Genomic DNA, 23160 nt, shown 5'->3' on the forward strand with positions numbered 1-23160 from the left:
TATGCATAAAACCGCTTTTTCTATGCACTATGTAGAAAAAGGAGTCCATCAGGATTGTGGACACCTTTAAGGTACATCCTTTCACATATACATTGAATGACCTTAATTGTGGAAGTTGTATAACAATGTATGTTATTTTGAAGGGTATTAAATGCTTTTCAATTAACAGAATGACCACAATATATGTTACTTGACGACAAGGATGTAAGTGCTCTTGAAGTTTGAACGGCTGATGCTTAAAGAAAGAAACATTTTCCCAATACTATGAGTATAGGATCAACCTTTATCTGTTGCTACATCATAGCTGGTCCGAAAAGAATGATTTGGATTATGAAAATACCGATATAAGATTGATTATGTTTTTCATCATTTGTAGATTATAAAATTGCATCAAGACCCCCGATGAAGAGAAGATTTCCTGAAATGCGTTGGGTCACCATATGAATAAAGATCTGTTTTATTTAATGTATTTAGATCCATTGTGATATATACATTGACATACTTACATAAGGAAATTCTACCACATATTGAATTCATACCCCTGGTATACCAAAGTTACTTAACATACACACAACCTTTCTAAATTGACTACCAAGTTCTTGGCTTTTTATAGGCATGTGACAGTGTGCAGGGGACGGGAGTGTCCTCATCTTATTTTGCATGTTCATATTTAATGTACAAACATTTGCAGAATGTATATTTTGTTTCACATGGTTATCCTTTTAACTAAGGCTTCTATACATGTTTACTGTCATTTGATATAATGTTGAGAGTTCGGAATAAACTTGATTAATCAGAATTACTGATCGATCTGCTCCTTACACAAAAGTGTGCAGACCCCTGCAGTAGAGTGGTCAAAAGTATTAGTGATGCAAATGTGTGCATGTGCATTGTGTGGCATCTTGCAGAACGCTGCTGGGTGACTGAGAAAGAGTACCATGGGCAGTGAAAGTATGCAGGTTTCCTTTTGAGAATGAAGGACCATTTGATGGGTGCTGGCATTTCAATGCATTATATATTGATATTTTGTGGAATGCTAGTTACAGCCAGATTGTAGGTCTACAAAGTGAATGTGGTTCCTGCTTTTTGCACAAACTGGAAGAGTAGCAATCAGTGGCAGCGTGTCAAGGGGGGACTGATCTTGCTCAGACCGTTTTAAAGTATGTATGTGGTGAAGCGCTTTGACAAAAAGAACAAAAGCTTGCAGCAGACATGCAATACCCATGTGGTCACACCAATAGGACTGATGTGCTTCTGAAAATCCCCCAACATCCCACTGGTTCAAGGAAACACACTGGCAGAGTTGCTCCCATTTCTTGTGTGAGAAATAAACAATCCAATAAGCACAGGACGCATAGGAGGCTTCTATGATAGCTCAGCGGCAACGCGCTCGCCTTGGAAACAAGACGACACGAAGCAACACAGGGATTCCCCTGGTCCACGCTTAAAAACCTCTGGGTATTCAGCGCGTTATAAATATGCAACACATATTCCTGTAACAGCGCCTCGATGCCCGTGGGCTGTGCGAGTGCTTTAAAAACGCAAATAAATAAATATGTCCATGGAAAAGGTACCAAAAAGAGCAAAGATTAGAATTATTACGCTACAACAGCCGACTACTGAAATTCAAAAAGCAATACTCTGCTCTCTGTACCATCAAGAGCAGACACTATACAACTGAGTCATATTCCAAGGGGGTCATGCATAATGTGTGATTAGTAAAACTGGTTTAAAGGCACAACATACTTACAGATTCGCCATGTGTGTCCTGTGTCTCCCAAATTACTCGATCTTCTACAACCAACATCTGGCATGGATAACTTTCCAAAGGAACGCCAATTTGCAAGTCATTTACATCATGCTTTTCACTGATCAAACGTGGCAGGTCATTTTCAGTAATTTCTTTATAGAATACATTACTCCAGAGAGGAACTATGGGATATGAACATTCCTCATATTCTTCATGAGAAACAAAGCAATTCATGGAATTTCTAGAATAGGGTTGCAATAACTTAAATTCTGTTTTATGGTCATCGTGAAGGTCTCCATTATGCAAGGTTTCAGATACCCCATCCATAAATTCCAAATTACAGTTTGTTTCTTTTTCAGATTTAATTGAAATTGTATGGAACGGCGGTATTTCGTAGGACGGAGTGGCAGCATGTTTGTCAATCTGACTTGGGTCAACCCCATTTCTCTCGCCATTGGATAGTCCAAAGTTAAAATATTCTTGGTTTTCATCAGTCATGTAACAACTTGTCTCCATGTCACAGTTGGTCTCTGAGGCAAACTGCATGCCTTCTAAATCAAGACTGGGCTGAGAATAAAGGTTTACATGGCTATTGGTGCTAATGAAAGGTAATGGCATGTCATTAGTGCTACCAAAGTAGTGTTCCTTTAAATGTAGTAGTTCCTCCTTTTGTCTTTCAATTTTAACGATGGAATCAATTAAATGGAGAGGATGAGTGGGCTTCGTACTATGTGCTGAATTACAGTTCCATGTATCAAGGTACATACACACATTTCTACTTTCACATTTCGTTGGAAATGGAGTCAATTCCTCTTGATCTTGCTTCGCAGCTAATGTACAAAAGGCTTGCTTTGAAGACAAGTGTAGGTAGTCCAGTTGCTCGATTGCAGGCTCCTCAAGCAAGTCTGTTATTCCTGTGCCCAAAACGTTGGCTGCACCTTGTAAAACTAGAGTGTTATTTTTCATATCTAGGTAAGTCGGGTTATAGGTTGCTGCATTTTTGTTTTCTAAATTAGAATTGGATTTCCCATTTACAAAAGTAGTCTTGCAAACTTCATGCAAATCCTTTGATTCATATTTCCGTAATTTTAAACTGACTTGAGTTTCAAGACCCAGTTGTTTGCAGCATTCTACACGCATTTCTTGGGCTATGACCAATTCTGAACCTAAAGAATTTGTATTAGCATTTGAGTCCCATAATTGATCTTTGCCAACAGTGAAAGCACTGCAGCATGGACCGTCGGAAAGAGTTTTAGAATGAGAAGTATTACAAATACTTGGTTTAGAAGGTTCAACAATTGTCTCTGTGTCCTTCTCGACTAAGTCCAGAGACGGTTTTGAGCTACGACTACTATGCAGTCCAAAAATGGGTATAGTTGTGGGTAGTTCCTCATGTGAAATGATGCTTCCTTTACGTTGTGGAATAATCTCCAAAGGAACATAATTGCTGATCTGACGAACACCAATCTCTTTAGGGACACTTGCAAAGAGTTCACAGTCAACAAAACACTGAGTATGTGCATTACATTTTGCCATGTTGGATTGCTGGCTTGCATCATTTTCAGTATGAATTTCTGTAATATTTTCTAAGCCTAAACTGAAATCATTTAGCACTGGACTTGCATTTCTTACATAGCAGTCAAGTACTGAATCCATACGACCTTCTGGCACACAATCGCATTGATTGGCAGATTTAGGAGCAATTTCCCCGCTGCTACAGGACGTGGAGCTATTGAGAAGTGAACTTTGATTTTCTTCTTGATCGCTTTGAAAATTAGTAGGTTTAGCTGGATTTAAATTGCGAGTTAACTCAAGGTCAACATGTAAATTAGCTGCTGCTTTAATTGACTGACTTACGGAAAGGTTTTCACTGTTCAGACAATCTATTTCACTGAAACTAAAGGCTGGTGTTGGCTTGTGATCAAAAGTGAAATTACACTGTTCAAACTGAAAATCTACATTATTCAGAAATGACTTTTCAGGAAATGGTGATTCGCTGCCATTTCCAACTGGTTGGAAAAATAAACAAGATCCCTCTTCCTGTGCATTAAAACATTGAATTAATGCCGTTTTTTTTAGGTCTGTATGTATTGTGGTCAAATAAGTAGCACACAAGGTCTCATTAAGGTCCCTGCACATCGAATCTGCAAAAAGCCCTGTGGTCCCAATAGGACGCAACTCGTCTGGGATATTATTTAAGTCTAGCAGATTTTCTGTACCATCCAATGGCTCAAGTTGCGTGGTATCTGCAGCTGTTGATGGTGCCAACCGCTGAACTAAACAATCTTGTTCTCTATCAATAGGCCATGTTACACTGCACATTCCCACAGTAACAGCTGAACGATTTAAGCTTGCATTTTCTTCCTCCAAGCGAGGCAAGACTTCGTCTGTTTCCAAATCTTCAGCATCCACTACACAAATACTATAAAAATCTCGAGATCTTGAAATATTGTCCTGTTTATTTTTTACACCTTGCGAAAACACCAATTCTACTGCACAGTTTAACGGCATTTCGGCATCTCTGTCGCTGATGCATTTCACCTTCGCCATTGTTTCTTCAAGCGCTGCACTCTCCTTAGCAATCTGCGAAGGCTCGGAAACCTTGCCGCTCAAAGAACCAATGCATTGCTCAGAAACAAATAGCCCAAGGGACTCAGGAGAATGAGCCAATTTTCGATTTTCTTCTACAGCCAAATTATCTACGTTTTTGCCGTTTACCTTATTGAAATGCTCTTCATTAGAATGGAGATCACTACATGTAGCTACATTGGCACTTTCGTTAACAGAATGTCCCTTTTCTGACATATTGTCCAAAGATTTATAAGTACTGAACGCCATCCACATATTACTTAAAGAAAAAAACTTAGCTGACCTGCTGCTACTCTGTCCAAGAACGAGTTGCTCGTGCTTACGACTCTCCATGCTGCTGTAGCATTTATCCACTTTCTTTTCAATGCCATGATGTTCGGTAAGCACGGTCTCATTATGAATCGAATAAATACGATTGAGAACAGCATCAGAAGAAACCTCCGAAGTAGTGACGTTTTCCTCCTCCTCCTGCGCCTTACTTGTCACAGTGGCGATAAGTGAACGAAACGGTGGTTTTATTACATTTCGAATTAAGGCTTCTTCAGTTTTTATTAAGTTGGTCTTTTCATTGTTCTTTCGCGGACACAATTCTTTACTGAAACAACAACCCATTACTTAACAGCACGAGGCTCCTGCAAGTGAAATTGCTTTGACTGGGCGTAAAAGTTCTACTGCCAACACAGGGCAACACCCATATGATAAATATAGCACACTTAACAGACAGTGAGCTCGTGGCCCCGTCACTCAAGCTCACTATTCAAAATACGAGTTCCAGGCTTGAGGAGTCTTATTTGCTGCTTTATGGCCTTGTCTTTTACAAGATTCAAACGTTTATCCAACTGCAAAACCAGATGTATGAAAAATAACTGCCTGCTATCCAAAAACCTATTTTGCACTAACATTTCACCCATCTAATAAGGCAGCTAGCCAATCGAACTACATTTCAGAGTGATGGCTTACGTCTGTCTAATTAATATCACTAAAATAAGCATGTACACAAAGCCAATACTATATCAAGACAGGAGGAGAGCATGATGCTTCAACTTTACTTCAACTCTTCAGCAGTTTCAACAAATAACAGAACATTTCGTCGAGCATTCATTTGTTTTTTAACTACATTTCCCTATGTCGCTTTAGTCCTAATTGTTTGTGGCTGTCTAGCATCCAGCCCCAGACTATTTTATTCCTCTTCTTTTCCTGCTCTTCAGCAGGATAAGTACCCATTCTTACTGCTGAGCATATTAACACTAATGAATCAGAGCGTACATTTAATATATTAAAAAGAAGTGCTAGAGGTACATACTGTGTGAGTTAATTCACAGAAATATGTACTTTCATTTATGAAAAAAATGACAAGTATCGGCCGAGCTCCTGCAATAATGTGGAAAAGAATTGAATTTTTTTTGAATGTCTTAGTTTGTTTTTTGTTCGAAATGGGGGGGGTTCCCCGCCCAACCTGCCTTTTTTAAAAAAAAAAAAAATCTGTTTTAACACTTTTTTTACTTGTGGAACCAAAAAAAAAAAGGAAATAAAGAAATCAAAGTTTTTTTTTTTTAAGACAATTTTTTCGACATTGTCATTCGACTAAATGTTTGACATTTTGACTGGACACCACCTCCTCCACCACCACCTGACGCGTGATGAGCGAACACATTTCTGCCAAGAGAGTTGCTATCCCAATCTGTGGGAGGGGAGGAAAGAGGAAACGGAGGGATTGGCAGGTGGAAGCCTGTGGAGACTACAGAGATGATCCATGAGTCCGCAAACCTTGCCTGCCATGAACAGAAGTGCAGGTCAAGCCTGCCCCCCATCGGAGACTCAGGGATCTGGAGGAAGTCATAACTTTTGGGCCTCTGAGGCTGGTACCTGGGAGGACTTGTTGGCTAGGAGACTGGTCTGGCGCTGTGCTCCCGAAAACCCCTAAAGCCATCGAAGTTGTGCTCTATACGAGTGCTGGTGAATCTGGCTACAGGCCTTGGGCGACTGTCAGGAATGACAAGGATTTAGTGGTCAGAGCTATTATTCTTGTCAAGTTCCTCATCCGTGGTAGAGGGGAATAAGTCCCACCTCCCCACGCACCCCTTCAAATGGCAGGTCTAGAATGCGCTTCACAGTGTTAAATTTGGTCACCTTGAGCCAAGCCGCAGTACTCATATCTATGGCGATACAGATCGCTCTACCTGAGGTGTCGATGTGAGCCAATGTAGACTCCATATCATCTTGGGCCACAATTTTGGCCTCTGCCAATCCAGCCTTGAGCGCACTCCACTGTGCTGTGAGCTCGGAGGAAGTCAACAATCTCCCTCTACAGCTTGATTCACTGCTGCTGGCATAGCGTCCGTGTTGGGCGGGTGCAGATCAAGTGTGGTATTAGAGTAGATGTTTTTGCAGCATGATTTTAACAGCTTTTCCTCCTTCCAGAGAAGAGCCGACGATGGAGCAGCTGACAAAGACTGTGGCATGGAGTAGATGGAGGCTGCAGCTATAAATGATGAATGCGGTTGTGGGAATCAACGACAGAATGTGGGAGGAGTCCTCCACCTGGCTATACTTGGCATCCAGCAGTTTATTGGTAGGCTGCGTAGAGTGCAGTTTCACCCATCCCTTCTTGTCAAGGGATTCTACACCCTTTGCAGAGCCATGGCCGTTCTTGTGGTTAGACGGATGGTCCGTATGTCCGCCAGAACCCCCGCATCCGGCTGCTCTACTTAAGGCTGCAGAATACCGATGTATTCTGCTATCCCAGTCAGCCTTTCATGGAAAGCCTTTGCTGACGGAGTATCCTGGTCCTCCTTGTCCGTGTCTCGCCTGTGTCCTGCAGGTCCGGAGCTGTCAGAGGCGTGCTGGGTGCAGACAGCTGTGGAGAGCTGACTGGCAGTGCCAGGGGCTGCTGCAGAGGCGGCACCAGAGGCAGGGACTGGTGAGAGAACGGGAACGAAGGGTTGAACCGGTACCTGGGACTGCAACACTGTTCAAGCCAGAGGAGGAGTCGGGTAGCAGGTCCTTGACTCCTCTGAGGATGGTACCCATCTGCAGTGATTTCATGATGGTGGGGAAATTTTGAGGAACCAATCCTTGCACGCACGGGAAGGTCCTGGAGTTGGGTGAGCCGGGCCGTGTTATTGCTGATGTCTTGGAGGCCCCTGCGGTAGCCCGCTGGGAGCAGCATACCTTCCCTGTGCAGCATTGGTCAGGCATGACAGACCAGGTCACCGGAGCTGTCCAGTCCCACCTAGATGTGCGTTCCCATGCCTGCTCTCCCGAAGGAGGTGGCTAGGGGTGAGCCACCATCTTGTCTGGCAGCCATTTTGTCATGCCCCACGCCTACTGTGTGGTGCTTGAAGATCTGGGCCCAGTCTCCGCCTATACGCTTATAAGCTAGGGCTCTGAACTTTCCTGCACCTCAGGTAGAGACCTCGGAGGTGTAGTTCCCTCAGCCATGATGCCAGTAGTGCTGCATTTAGGAGCCCCCTCGGATGCGATCCCCTTAGTAGAGCAAAGCCCCAAGGGGATGTCACTGGTACAAGAGCCTTGCAGCCCCTCAGCTGTGGGACTGGGAGAGTCTTGCGACCCTTTGGCCTGTAGCTCTGGGAGCCTCCATCTCCTTGCTGGTCTGAGCGGCTCTTTCGGGGTGCAGAGGAGAACAGGGCACCTACCTTGGGCCTAGTCTTCCTCCTGACATAAGTCTTGAGGTCCTCTGGATGTAATCTCTCGAACAGCTCCCGCCACCTGGCCAAGCGATTCAGGAGAGATCGACGGGTCAATGCTTCGCACGCAGAACAGCCATCCCAGCTGTGGTCAGGACCAAGGCATCGGAGGCAGAGCGCGTGGGGATCCGATGTGGGGAAGGAACCCTCACAGGCCAGACACCTGTTAAAACCCACCGTCGTTGACATGCGCCGGGGAGAACAGCGTCTGCTCTGACAATCTAGGAGAAACAAAGAGCGAGAGAAGAAAAATGTAAGGCTTTCGAGGAAGAGCGTGTAGAATTACACGGCCGGAGGCCTAACCCAGGAGCGTTGGTGAAGTGGTCCATTCCAGTCGATGCAGAAAAGGGGAACAAGGAGTGGCACCGGGGATGGAGTCAGGTGAGTGCATGCCCCTGCACGCATCTAAATTTAAAGGGGGAAGCAATTTTTTTGGGGTGAAAAAGTTTCCAGTCCCTAGCGAGGGACACCCGTACAGTATGGAGGAAAGGAGACAGGACATAAGAGTACTATGGTGCACAGATATTATGGGGATTTTTGTAGTTATCTTAAAGGGTTTACAAGATTATAACAGTATATCGCAGGAGAGACTGTTGCTAAGTACATACTGGAACCCGGCTGACCAGAAAGCAGAATGGTTCTTGCCCATTCTAAATGCAGTATTTGAGGTTTGTTGAGCCAGGCAATACATATGTCATATTTCAAGAGGATCCAAACTGTATTGATTCCAGAAACCCCCTCGATTTAAAGTTTAACTAGTAGGAGGCTAGGTGGTAAGAGTTTCTGGGTTTAAGGGGGGGGGTAAGGGAGTATAACACCAAATAAGGTCCTACAAATGGTAAATATCAATGTGGAGAGTGATTTTACTTGGCATTAAAGCCCCTCCACTGCTGTATTGGACTATATTTTTCCATCAGAAACCCTGATGCAATTCTGTCGAAACCTTACTATGGTACCTAATGACTTGAGTGATCACTCGATGCTTCTATGTACTTTCATTAACAGGACAACGAAAATGTCTAGGAACATGAGACCAACACCTGCAGGTAGATAAAGATGGTACTGGTATAAAATGGAGGCCAAACATTGTGCAACTTTTGAATAAATACTTGTTAAACCTGTACGAGAACATCTGATAGCCAAATAGATTTACTATCCCCGGAAGGTTTTTCAAACATATATAAAAACGTGTGCACTGGGATAGGACTAGCCAACAATATTTCAGCTAAGCATAACAGTAATAGGCCACATGCATTTGATAAACAAGTTAAATGTTTTTAAACAAGGGGCAGGGATTTGAGGCAATCCTTGCACACTGTTCCTCAATGTAGCTCAGGCAATTCATAAAGTAAATGTGTCATTCATTCAACAATATAAAAATGGATTAACAAACACAAATACCTTAGCTCAGACAGTGAGACCAGGTTAAAGTTGCTGGTCAAGTGATAATCAAAACATTTCTGGGGCATGATAAATGGAAACTGAAATGCAGGCCACACTTTAAATCTCCACAATATCTGGGAATTCCAAGATGGCCGCCCGCCAAAGTGGACGCACGTCCCCTGTGCTCCGCACGTCCCCTGTGCTCCGCAACGGCATTTGATCAAATGAGTTTAAAAGCTGATAATCTCTTCGGATCCTGGGGTATAAGCGACCCGAAACGCACAGGGAAGTGGGACTGCACCCGAGCAACATTTTGAGCAGGACGAGTCTGGGTCCAGCGGCTGGCCCAGCATTGGTATAGCAGGGAAAAAACGGGACGGGAAGCCACCGCACAATCAAGGTGACCAGAAGGGCCCCGACAACGACGATACGAGGTGCACCCCCCCAAAAAACCCCGCAGTGAACACAGTGTCAGCGGGCAATGGACAGAGCCAAGCCACGCGGGCTGTGGAACTCTGGGACCGGAGTTAGGAAGAGGAGGTACGGCGCACCGGGAAGTCCACGGGCCAGCGCAGGATGAGCAGCAGTCCACAACTAGCCACGGAGGTAGCAGAGTCCGCCATACCCACCGAAGCCAGGTCCTCATTTGAAGCAGCGCAAGGAAGATGCGCGGAGCCCCTCACTTTTGAACCCAAACTTTGCTGACTCCCCAAAAGCTGAAAGAGGGGGCGGCCTGGTCGGAGGGCCTGAATCCCCCCCACCCCCAGTAGGGTGGAGAACGGGTGAGGTGCCCGCCCCTGCGGGTGGTGGTCAGACATGGAACAGGCCCCCTCCCAGGACCTAGGACCAGCCAGGCCCAGAGGAACATCACGGACGGCAGTGGGAGAGCCTTCAACGCCCCCAACGCACAATTGTCGTACAGTGCTGCTGGGGGGAAAGCACCCGCCCAACCCAGAAGGAACAGACGCACTCAGGCAGAGCACGGATCAGTGCACCCAAAGTAGCTGAAGCAAGGTGAGAAGAGCTCCCTACGACACCAACACCTAGTTCGGGGGTGCTTCCCAACTTCCCCTAATCACGAGAGACATCACCAGCAGGGTTGTACAATAAGGGGAATCTCACATAAAGTGCTCCCACAGCCTCCAAGGGAGGAAGAGATAATCGCAGCCAGACCACGGCAAAGTGCGGTCTGACACGGTGGGTCACAGAGAGGGGGAGCAGACCAGTGGAATTGTGTCACCTCAGCATGCCCCAAGCACCATTGAACACCTGAAGGGATAAGGAGCAGGCCCAAGCTAACCAGGCACAGCTGGTAAGCGGAGCCCGATCCGCAGGGCCTCACGTCATCAGCTTTGAACGGGAAGCAAACAGTCACCCTACACGCTCACTCCTTCGGAAGTGAAAACGTGTAAAACGACTTGAGGTACCCAAGCAGTGGAAGAGCTGATAACTCACTGCCTTATCTAATCTAGGAAGTAGTCGGTCAACAAGAACAAAGAACACTGTGCCCTCAATTGGCCTAACTTCCTCTAGCCTGGTAACTAAAGACATATGGTATAGGGGTCCCCGCAGGCAGTAAGTACCCAAGAAGAGACCAACTGCTCATAAGTAACAGAATGCCGGCCCAGATGCCGGGAGCCAGAACAAAAAGAGGCCCTCCAAGAGTGAAAGGCTCACCGCAAAGACAGGAGAATTAACTGGCCAAGTGCTAGGGACAGCCAAAGCCGCTGGAGTCGAAAACACGCTCACAGGGTCGGAACCAACGGAACTACCTCCAGATTCACCCCAGAGTACTACGGAAACCGATAAAGAAGAACTGTTGACCTGTTTGAAGGGCATGGAGACCAGAATGACAAATGCAATTCAGGCCGAAATAGGTCAGCTGCGGGAAGACCTCAAGGTCTCTGTACAAGAGGTCCGAAAAGAAGTAAACGTATTGGGGGGACCAGGTGGACATGGTTGAAAGCGGTCTTTCCAACTTAACAGAGGAGTCTAAGCAGACCAGCCTCCTGCTGGACCAAATAGCATCGGCCACAAACAAATTTGAATTACAAATGGAGGACCCAGAAAATAGGTTGAGACGATCCAACAAACGAGTTAAAGGCCTTCCTCAATCTATTCAAGATAGCGACCGTGAGACACTCCAACAGGCCTTCAGTAACATTCTACCCGATACCGCGCCTGAATTAATTGGGTTCGACAGGATACAGTGTGTGGGTCCCAGAAGAAACGACCCAGGCGCCCGCCCCAGAGATGAGTTAGTGGCGCTCTCCTCATACACAATGAAAGAAAACCTACTACGAATGGCCAGACCCATCTCTGACATGATCAACGGCAATCTGATAGAGCTATTCCAAGATCTAGCGCTCTCTACCCTCCATAAGCGAAGACTCATGTGCCCGGTGACAAAGGCCCTTAGGGGAAAAACCAATTTCCTACAGTTGGGCATACCCTGGGACGCGGGGGAAGGCTGTGATCAGGTCAGAATTTATGTCGCAGGCGGCGTATTACAGGGCAAGGGCATTGGTGACGCACCAGCTGGAAAAGGAGGTGAAAGAAGCTGAAGCACAACACAAATCCAACCGCTCAAGAAAGTGCCTACGAGCGCTACTGAAAACTAAAGCCCAACTAGAGAACCATACTGCGGACCGGATAGCCCAGTCACTACTACGCATGAAACAGTCCTACTACATCCACGGGGGGCAAAGAACAGATTTCTAGCCGCAAAACTGAGAAAACGGAAATCCCAGAATTACATAGCACAACTGAACGACAAGCACATAAAACCACACACAGCGGAGCAGGACAAATCTGAAACAATTAAATGTTTGCATAAGGCACTCCTAAGTAGCTAGAGCCTTGATCCAGCACAGCAAATCTCATATCAGCTCTCTCCCCTTGCCTCAGATTGCAGAACAAGACAGACAGTCTCGGGAGCGCGATCTCAGCACAGGAAGTCAGCGATGCCATTTCAGCCCTGCCAGCAAATATAGCTCCAGGCCCAGATGGTCTCAGCAATGGGTACTACAAGACTTTCCGTACTCAGTTACTTGGTCAGCTCACAAGGCTATATAACACAATCAGAGAAGAGGGGAGACCAACGCCCGATATGGGAAGGTCCATAACCATACTGCCCTAAAAACCGGGAAAAAGTTCCAACAATTGTGCGAGTTATCGCCCTATGGAATTGCTGAACACCGACGTAAAAATCTAGACAAAAATATTTGCCACCCGACTGATGAAAATCCTCCCGTACATAATACAAGATGACCAGGCGGGGTTCATCACAGACCACCATACACAGGATAATGTCAAGAGAGCTCTAGACCTAATAGAAGCAGCGCGACGGACACATCAAGAGTTTGCAGTAGCCGGCCTGGACGCCACCCGGGCATTAAACAGTATGGACTGGCGATACCTGAAATTGATCGTGGAATGCTTCGGATGCGGCTCAGAGTTCACCAAGATGGTTATGGCCAACTATCAAACCCCGTCGACAAACTTCATGATCAATGGTCAGAGCACAGATTTTGTGGAGATCAGAAAAGGCACGAGTCAGGGGTGCCCACCCTCACCCCTGATATTTGCGATTGCAATGGAACCATGTGCAACGCAGTTCTGACAAGATGCCAGCTTCAAGGGTGTGACGATTGGTCTGGAGACCCATAAAATTGCACTATACGCGGACGACATCATGCTCTTCAAGGTAGATCCAGGTGACAACGCCTAGAGCAATGGCACGGCTGGAGGAATTCAGACAGGTCTCAGGGTTCTCTAAATCAAAAGCTACAAATATCACGGCAAGGAGGGACGTGATCGAAACACAGGAGAAGACGTTCCTGATGATCTGGGTGGAGGACTCAGTGGAATACCTGGGGTTCCACCTCGCCAGAGCACCAAACAAGCTTTTCCGGACGAACAGAACACCTATGGAAGCAGCTACAAGATGACATGCTCAGATGGGAGACTCCGGAACTGTCATGATGTGTCCCTTTTCACCGCGGTGAAAATTATCATCCTCCCGCATCTTCTCCATGTGATAGGTTCAATCCCGGTGCCCATCTCCCCCAGCCAAGACCAGAGTTGCAATATTCAAATTCATATGGCAAGGTAAAGAGCCCAGGATCCAAAAACGAATCGTAATGCGTCCCCCCCATTAGGGGGTCTGGGAGTACCAAATATGGATAGGTGTATATTAGCTGCACAACTGGCTCCAATGCTGTGATGGGCAAGACCTGAGAACCACACAGGGTGGTGTAGAATAGAACCGTCAGCCTCGTCGATCCCTCTAATAGCCTTGTTGGGCCTGAGAGCGGAACACCAAGAAAGAGGGTGAGCACTACTGGAATCGACCAAATGGTCGCTACAAAGCTGGGACTAAGCCCGGAAAAAGAAACGCATCCCACGAGGACTGGGCCCATAACACACTGCTGATGCACAATCCGGACTTCACACCGGGCCTTAAGAGAAAGGACTGGGTAGGCTGGTCCGGCACTGAGACCCTGACCCTGAGGGACATGTACAAAGATGGTTCCCCACTACTCTTCACAGACTGGCAGCAGCAATTCAGTATATGGGGAAAAGAGGCGCTACAGATGCGTGCAAATAAGGTCACTGGATAACCCACCCAATGGTGAAGAGGGCGGGCATACGGTCACCGTCGGGTCTAGAGTTGACCCTGCAAGAGGGTCAGATAACTAAGGGGGTCACCAGACTCTACAGGCTGCTCTCCAACACCCAAACGACAGACCGCCTCCCATATAAAGAAAACTGTGAAAAAGACATAAAAGTCACTAACGGAGGAGGAGGACTGGAGTAAAATATGGGCACAAGCACGAGGTACTTCTAGATGTACCACGATTAAATAATCAGCTTACAACCTGTGCCTCAGATGGTATGTTCCCATACTGCATACATAAGATCACAAAGATGTACTCGCCAAGCACCTGGAGGAACTGCAGTGAGAGGGGAGACCTCTTCCACATGTGGTGGATATGTCCCAAAGGCGTGGTTTACTGGAAAGAAATACTAGGCCACATAAAAGATCTCTGGAGTAGAGCTACAGATGTCCCCAGAAAACAGTACTTTTAGGTGCACCCGTAGAAGGAAAATATGCTGTCGGGGACGAAAGCCACCCTCATCACATAGCGGTTATCAGCGGCGAGAATGACCATAGCGCAGAACTGGAAAAGCGAAGCAGGCCCGATAACAGCATGGTGGTGGGTCAAGGTTTGGGAGTTATGGCCATGGAGAAGATATGCGCACTCAGTGCCGGAAAATATTTAAAATTCTTGGACCCCCTTTCATGAGCTGGTGCGGGATAGAGAAGCCCAATATTTTAAACCCAGTCTTCTTAACACACTATGAGGCCCACTAATCGAAGGAGGCAATGGACTCAACCTTCAGCGAAGGAACTCTTACCTGAACTCTACATCCCGAAATTGTGGTTAAAGCTGGGGGTGAGGGTAACGGTAGGGGGGGTGGGAGGAGAAAATTGAAAACATTCGAAGGCAAAGATTCTCTCATCGAACTGAAAGGTATGAACACAAGGATGGTTCTTAACATTAACAATAATCTATAGAAAATGTACTGATTTGTTGAACCTGTATGCCTGTTTAAAATATCCAAAATATCTGAACAAATATGGATTCCCACTTTACAGATATGTTAATGCAGGCAAAAGGACAAGGCTTTATGTAATATGTACACAGTTGAGTGGTTATTGGATACAACTAGGGAGGCTATAATGGAACACATAAGAAAACTCCACATCTAGAGCAGCCAGTCTTGATGGATTAGCAAACACTATTAAAAACCTCTTCCTGCCTATGAGCAGAAAGAATACACAGTAAAGTCTTAAGACAAAATAAAGTATGACTTATCTTCAAAAAGGGCAATAGAAATCCTATGAATAATTACAGACCAATTTCATTACTAGATATCATCGGTAAGTGTTGCCTCCATTGTCTTAGAGAACCTGGAAGCCTGGCCTTATAGGGCAAAGAGGATTGATAAAATACAATCAGGTTTTTGTAAAAATGTACAGACAACCCTCAATGGCCAGATTAAAATACTACAAGAAGCTTGGTTGAGGAAAAACATACTATATGCAGCATTTATAGAATTGACTGCAGCGTTAGACAAGGTAAATAGAGGAAAGCCATGGTTAAAAATCAAGACCTGGGTGTACAGATTCCTAGACAAGGCACAAGAGGGGGATACACTCATACAAAGATAAGTGGGAGTAGGATCTGGGAATACATATTACTTAGGAATAATGGGGGAAAATCTGGAGGATGGCACATAAGACGTCCAAATGCACTGCAATTAAAGAGACTGTCTATAAAATAAGGTACTTAACCCCGAATAGGCTACATAAAATGAAGCCCTCCTATCCCCCTACCTGCTGGAGACAATGTGGTGACAGAGGGGACTTGTACCACATGTGTTCGGCCTGCCCCAAAGCGACAATATACTGGAAGGAGGGCCTGGGGCACAAAAGAGATCACAGGGAAGCGGCTCCTACTTACACCAAAGGTGGTACAACTGGGGACTGAGGTAGAAGGAATTTATGCAGCAACAGGAAATAACGCCTCTCTTATCACCCAATTACTAATGGCAGCAAGGATGACTTTAGCACAGGGGTGGAAAAATGTTTAAGGCCCCATAATAGCGTGCTGGTGGGTCAAAATCTGGCATGTACTGGCAATGGAAAAAATGGGAGCCCTGAGGGAGGGAAAGTATCCTCCCCCTGGGGAAGCTTGAATGTTAGAAATGTAGGTGAATCGAACTACTTAAATGCACCACCACGCACAGACGCCGATGTACTGAAGCTACCATGCCAGCAATGTGATGTAACTGATTGTGCTTGAAAATAAAGTTTTGAAAAAAAAACTAATGAAGACCTGGGGATTGCTGCTGCCAATGTGTGCCCCCATTATTGACCTATATACAGAAACGTCGCTTCTTGGGCACCTTAATTCTGAAGGTACAACCTCTCCAGCAGAGTTCACAACTCCAAAAGCCCGAAACAAGAGTGCATCTTGACCCATTTATTGTTCAGTTTGTACATCTTGGTGTTAGGGAGAATTCTCTGTATAGGCTAATTTCCCAAACCTAGTGAGTCCCCCAGCAGCTTTGCTGGATTTTTGGGGTTTATTTTTTTCTCCTGCTAAGAGTGAGACTTTTTCTCCCACTCTTAGGCATGATTTGAGAATGTCCTTTGACTTTGTAATGTGTTTTATGGGCTATGTTTTTTTTTTTACTCCATGGGGTTTCATGTGTTTTTGGTAAGTGTGTTACGCAGCACCCTCAGTGCAGTAACACAAGGGTGTCATAGTGACCCCCAAACAGACTCCATACCCTGGGACTGACTACTGTCTTCCAGGGAATGTAAAGTCACCATTGAATTTACTAGTCTTAAATTGTGAACAGAACAAGTACCAACCATCATATTGTGGAAGTACTGGTAGGGGCAATTAGATTGCCCCTGGGTCTGTTTTTTGAGGGGGCACTGTGCAGTCCCTCCTCGGCGAGTTTCTGGCTGGTGGCAGTGGTTACCACGCGAAATATTCCACCGGAATATTTCCTATGGGAATTTCCCATTCATTTTAAAACGCACCACTTTTATTGGTGCAATGTTAAAGATACCGCCGAGTTATTTATTTAATATTTATTCCCCGGTTGGGTCTTTTTGCCAAGACTCGGTTTTAAAATGGTGTTTGTGTTCACCTCTGTAACTCCAACCCAAGTCGAGCCCTTTGTTCCACTTTTGGCGGGCTTCTGCACAGAAGTCTCCAAAAGTGGTGCCACTCTGGGTCTACAGGATGTGTGGGGGGGGGATGGGGGGGGCTTTAGGCACCCTGGACTGAGTTGCCTCGGCAACTCAAGTCGGACTCTTGTGCGATTGGCCCAGTGGTGAGCGATTGGCCTGGCTCACCACTTAGCATGTTTGAGTGACAGCTAGGACTGATGAATGGGGGTTTTTCTACATAAAAGCAGGGCTTTGGGGACTGGAACTTCAGAAGTCACCACAGGACCTAAAGAATCCGAAGAGGGAGAAGCTGAGCCGACTTGCAACGACGACACCACCGGTGGAGCCCTGCTGAACCGCCTCATCACTTCCCGACGACAGAGAAGATCTTCATTCTGGAGAGTCTTCTTCCTTTGAACTGGTGGGGTTAACCAGTTCGCCCTCTTTTCGACTTCCTGGATCGTCTCGTGGTCGAATCGCCCGTGCCAAGCACCCCGGCGGCCAGATAGCCAACGCTTCACAACTACCGCGAATAAAAGGGTAGTAACTTTTAACCGAGAAACTCCGCGGCTGGTTTCTTCCCCAGCAGTGTAACGACCTCCAGCTTTCCTCCATGTCAAGATCTTCTCTTCCCCTGGACGAAGCACCGACTTGCACCCGCTGCCAGAACAACTGACCCCACTGGAGCTTTCTCACCATTTCAGGTACTGTGTCCCGCCTGGTCTCCCTTGCAACAGACTGTTCAAGGTGTCCTGTAAATCCTTGACTCTCTATCCTTGGGTGACCTGGGACCTGTTAACTAACTTTTTCTGAACTGATCCAACTATTTTTGAACTATCTACAAAGACTTTTAAAGTATAATTCAACTGTGTGATCTTGGGCACATTCCGCCTTGCTCTCTCCAAGAGTGGGCCTGGCCTATGAACTTTCTTGCTCTACAGTAGACTCTGCCTTTCCTGACTTGCTGTGGTTCTTTTAAAAGTGTTGGTATTGTGTGCTTTTTCCCTCCCTTTTAAAATAATTATTGGAGTGCCATCTTGGTTAAGCGCTCACCTCTGTATTTGTTAAGTGGTGTTCTTTTCCTAAGACTTGTCGAATTAATCAAGGAGGTGTATAGGGTGTATATATTTCTAAAGGCCGTGTTTGAACTTGCTTGACATATTAGTGCCAGTGTACTTTTACAAGTGCGTTTTTTTTTTTTTTAAAATATATTTTTATTATTGTTTTCTGATGTTTTTTGCACATCAACAAGTTTCAAACAATGCATGTCAATCACAATAATGCTTGTATCTTAGATCGTTCTTAGTGTCGATAAACTTAAACCGGCAGAAAAAACAGATAACGAAAAAAAAAATGACTTGCACATGGATACCAAATTAACACTTGTGCCCCCCCTCCCCCCCTGCCCTCCCCCCTCCCTCCCTCCTTTCCCTCTTTTCCCTCCTTCCTTCTCCTGGTTTTACTCTAATACAGATATGGTTGAGTCCTATCAAACAGATTATGTGGTGCTTTTTTCTACTTTTTCACGTGAGATCCTTCGTGTTGGATGTATTGCTTAACTTCTTACTCTGTTGGGTCTCCTGTGTGAGCTAGCTAGCTAATGGGGGCAGTTTTCTGTATGTTTCTTGCGGATCATGTCAGTGTGTGTCTGTTGCTTCGTCTCATGGTATCCCTGTGCGCTGAGTAGAATTCCAAGAAGGGCAGCCATATCGTATTTATGTTCCTCTTAGATTCTTGGATTGCTGCTGTGAGGCTTTCCATTTCAAAGATGGCGTGCGCTTTAGTGACCCAGTCGTTCTTCGTGGGCAGGAACGGGGATTTCCATTTTATTGTGAGACAGACCCTTGCTGCTAACATCAAGTTGCGGGGCATGTGTGCAAGTATTGATTTGGAATCCTCTCCGTCTGGCTCTACTCCAAACAAGACTATGATTGGAGTTAAGTCCCTGTGTATTCCATCTATGGCTTGTATCCAGCCCAAGACCTCCTTCCAGTATGTCTGCACTACTCGGCAGCTCCACCATTGATGCCAGTAATCACTGGTTTCACCACATCCTCTCCAACAGAGTGGAGACGTGCCGGGAAACATCTTGGACAGTCTTTGGGGAGTATAATGCCATCTGACCAATAAGCGTGCATTGTGCATTTTGTATTGGACTGAGATAGATGATGTCCACACTGCTCTATGAATGGTGTCCCAGGTTTTCGGTTGTTCCGTGAGGCCTAACTCTTGTTCCCACCTGGCTTCAGATTGGGGGCGTTTCAGACAACCCCTCGTGAGCAAGGCTTTATACATGCGTGAAATCAGGCCTTTCATTGTTTGGGGGACACTTATTATCTGCTCAAATGGAGTGAGGGGGCGTTTTAACTTTGTGCCCCACCTGGCATCGTTCAGGGCACCTCTTAGCTGCAGGTATAACATAGGGGTCACCTCGTTTCCACGCATTGGTTCTCTCGCTTCTTCGTAAGAAATAAAATTGCCTTCTCTCCACATTTGGCCCACCCGCGACAGCCCTGCGTCGAGCCAAGGCTGAAAGTGCTGTACTTCTGCTATAAGATCACGGATGGGAGAAGCCCAGATGAGACTGAGAGGGGAGGGCCATGTTGTGACACCCTCCATTTTTCTGGAAGGGCGCCATAGGGACCATAGGACCTTCAGAATTGGGTGTTCTCTTATCCTACGGGTCATTGCTGGTAGAGGAACCCACATCCATTCTCCCAGTGTGACTGGTGCAAAAATGTCATTTTCTATGGCTACCCATTGTTTTTCGGGGTTTTCCCAGAGGTGGTCTGATAAAACTCTGAGCTGTGATGCCCTGTAGTACTCTTCTAAATCTGGGTGTCCCATGCCCCCTGCATCTTTGGGTTGAATCATTGTGGAGTATGGAATTCTTGGTTTCTTGTCAGCCCAGAGATATTTTAGGAGCGTTCGCTTGACCTCCGCCATGAACGGCTCCGGTATTATTATGGGGAGGGATTGAAACAGGAACAATAAACGAGGTAGGATGTTCATTTTTATGGAGGTGAAACGGGCTGCCCAGGATAACGGTAACCGCGTCAACCTTCGTATGTCTGCTTGGATGGTTTTCCATAATGGGACGTAGTTGGCTTCGAATAGGCCTGATATGGGAACCGTTATGTTTACGCCCAGGTATTTTACAGAGTGGGATTGCACCAAGAATCCCCAGTCCGCCCTCAGTTGCTCCAGAGCTGCGATGTCAGGTCTCAGTGGAACCGCAATAGTCTTTTGCAGGTTGGCTCTGAAGCCCGAGAGAGCCCCATAACGGAGTATTTCTTGAAAGAGGGCGGGTATGGATTCAACAGGTCGGGTGAGGTATAATAAGATGTCATCCGCAAACATAGCTAATTTGTATTCCTCTCCTCCTCGTGGAATTCCGTGAATCAGGGGGCTGGATCTTATGGCCTGGGCAAATGGTTCAATAACTAATGCGTATATTAAGGGGGATAGCGGACAACCCTGCCTCGTGCCCCGTGTTAGGGTGAAAGACGTCGAGGCGACACCATTAATAGATACTCTAGCTTGAGCAGAGTGGTAGAGTGCTTTGGCCCCTTGGATCCATGTGTTCCCTAGGCCGACCCATCTTAGTACTGCCCGTAAAAAGGGCCATTCCACGCGATCAAACGCCTTCTCGGCGTCGATCGATAGGAGCAGGGGGCCTTCTCCCGCCTCTTGCAGTGTCGCCATGAGATCCAGGGTCTTCCTGATGTTGTCTGCTCCCTGCCTTCCCCTTATGTACCCGACCTGGTCAGTGTGGATTTGCTGTGGCAAAACTACCGCCAACCGTGCCGCTAAGATGCTAGAATAGATCTTGGCGTGTACATTAATTAGGGAGATAGGGCGATATGATGAGCATTCCAGGGGGTCTTTATTTTCCTTTGGAATGACAATAATTATGGATTCAGTAAACGATTTAGGTGCCTGGCCCGTCTCCAAAATTGAGTTAAATAATTTAGTAAGGAATGGGGTCAAGGAGGTGCTATTGGTTTTATAAAAGGCTGGTGTGTAGCCGTCTTGTCCCGGTGCTGAGCCCGCTTTTAGATTCGAAATCGCTCCCTGAACTTCAAAGGTGGTGATTGGATTATTTAGTACTCCTAGGTGTTCTTCTGTTATTGTTGGTCGGGGGAGAGCGGATAAATATGGGTGAATAGCCGGGGTATGCTCCTCTCCTTCTGTTGTGTATAGTTCTGAATAGAACTTAGCAAATCGGTTGACTATGTCCTGCGGACCAGTGAGGAGGGAGCCCGATTCATCGTTAATCTTATGGACTGCCCTTTCCGCTCTTTGTTTTCTAAGTCGGTTTGCTAGCATTGTGTGGGCCTTATCCCCCTTCTCGAAGAACTTCTGCTTTAGGTACTTAAGCTGCGTGAGTGCCTTGCCCTGCCATATGTCTCTCAATTCTCCCCTAAGTCCCTTGATTTGGTCTATTAAGTCTACCTCGTGAGTTGGATTCTGCCTCAGAGCTTTCTCTAGAGATGTTATCTCTGTTCTCAATTCCCCTTCTCTGAGCTGTCTGAGCCTTTTTTTGGCGGCACCTTCTGCTATGAGGAGCCCCCTAATCGTGGCTTTTCCTGCCTCCCATACTGTGTTTAGTGGCATGTCGTTAACGTCGTTAACTTCAAAATAATTAGTGATGGCTTCTGCCAGGGTTTCTTTAAATATTGGATCTCTGCACAAGAAGTCATTACAAATCCATCTGCGCTCGGGTTTGGGTGATGGGCCGAGGTTTAGCTCTATAGTGCATAAGTCATGGTCTGACCAGGCTACAATTTCTATGGTGGATTTCAAGATAGCGCTCTCCTCCTCTGCTCCCAATAATATATAGTCTATTCTTGAGAACGTTTGATGCGGGGGAGAGTAGAAGGTGTATTCCCTGTCCTCTGGGTGCGTTGCGCGCCAGGTGTCTATTAGGTGATGTTCTCTTAACAAGCCTCGAAATCTATCACCTTGTAGGTGGCTGGGGGGATGGACATTCTGTGCCACTGAAAGCCAATCCTTTTCTCTTTCTGCCACTACATTGAAATCTCCCCCGCAAATCAGGGTGCCCTCTCGCCAGTCCTCTAGGAAATCGAGCAATGGCTCGATAAAGGTGGATTGGGCTTGATTCAGGGCATATACAGAGCAGAGAGTGACCTTACGTGTTCTTATCCTTCCTTTCAGGGCTACGAACCTGCCCTCTTTATCTCTATGTATGTGGTCTATATGGAGGCCCAGGGATTTCCTATATAGTATTCCCACCCCTCCTTTCTTACGCGGGCCTGATGCCCATATTGGGTCTTCCATGTCCCTGCCCACAATTTTACGTTCTTCCCCTCGGGTGTATTTCGTCTCTTGGACGAAAAGAATGTCAACTCCGGATTGTTTAAATTGACGAGTTAACATTGACCTTTTTTGAGGGGAGTTGAGGCCCTTAACATTAAGGGAACCGAAGACGATTCCATAAGTCCTAGCCATACTGACCAATGTGGATCTTATGTTGTGCCCCATTTGTCTGTAGCTTTTGAGGTAGCTTTATTTCCAACACCAGTTTTTGGTTATTGCCATATTGAGAAGGACCCCCCATGTGTAAAGTATTGTAACGTTTCAATTTTTCTGTTCTGTAGGATTGCTTGTTCCCCCCTCCCTCCCTTCCCTCCCCTCCCCTGCGAGATGCTCTCGGGAGCATCCCATTTGTGAGAGAATGAGACGCCCTTTTCATAGAAGGGCCACACTAAAGGGGCCCCTCTCCAGCGATATTGCATATTTTCAACCTAAAACTAGAACAATTAATGCGGCCTGCTTAGTGCAACTATTAACTTATATGGGTCCATGGCCTTAACTTTAACATGACAAATGTCCAATCAACTATTAGCTTGTGGTGCTGAGGTGGGCGAGATCGAAGCCGGCTTTCCCTCATGGGCCTCGAGAGTTGCTGTACTTTTGCATTCTATCAGTATTCCTCAAGGAGTGTTAAGTTTCTT

At 46.1% G+C, this 23160-nt stretch overlaps 1 protein-coding gene across 5 annotated transcripts in view; it reads right to left on the reverse strand.

The window, feature by feature from the left end:
- LARP4B (La ribonucleoprotein 4B) overlaps positions 1 to 23160 on the reverse strand; it is a 2592412-nt gene that overhangs the window by 2265752 nt on the left and 303500 nt on the right. Inside the window, exon 1 of one of the 5 annotated variants that reach the window (XR_011303320.1) lies at positions 1751 to 5003. The exons of 2 other annotated variants lie outside the window; for them this stretch is intronic. Coding sequence is in view for 2 of the 3 variants with exons in the window: in XM_069648001.1 (XP_069504102.1) it covers positions 1751 to 4951 (3201 nt within the window). In the remaining variant the exon portion in view is untranslated. Of the gene's footprint in view, positions 1 to 1750; positions 5004 to 23160 lie in introns of those variants that run through there. 2 more of the 5 variants (XM_069648001.1, XM_069648000.1) reach the window with 2 other exon arrangements.

Source organism: Ambystoma mexicanum, chromosome 2q (assembly GCF_040938575.1).
Source record: "Ambystoma mexicanum isolate Mex_15411 chromosome 2q, UKY_AmexF1_1, whole genome shotgun sequence".
Lineage (NCBI taxonomy): Eukaryota > Metazoa > Chordata > Amphibia > Caudata > Ambystomatidae > Ambystoma > Ambystoma mexicanum.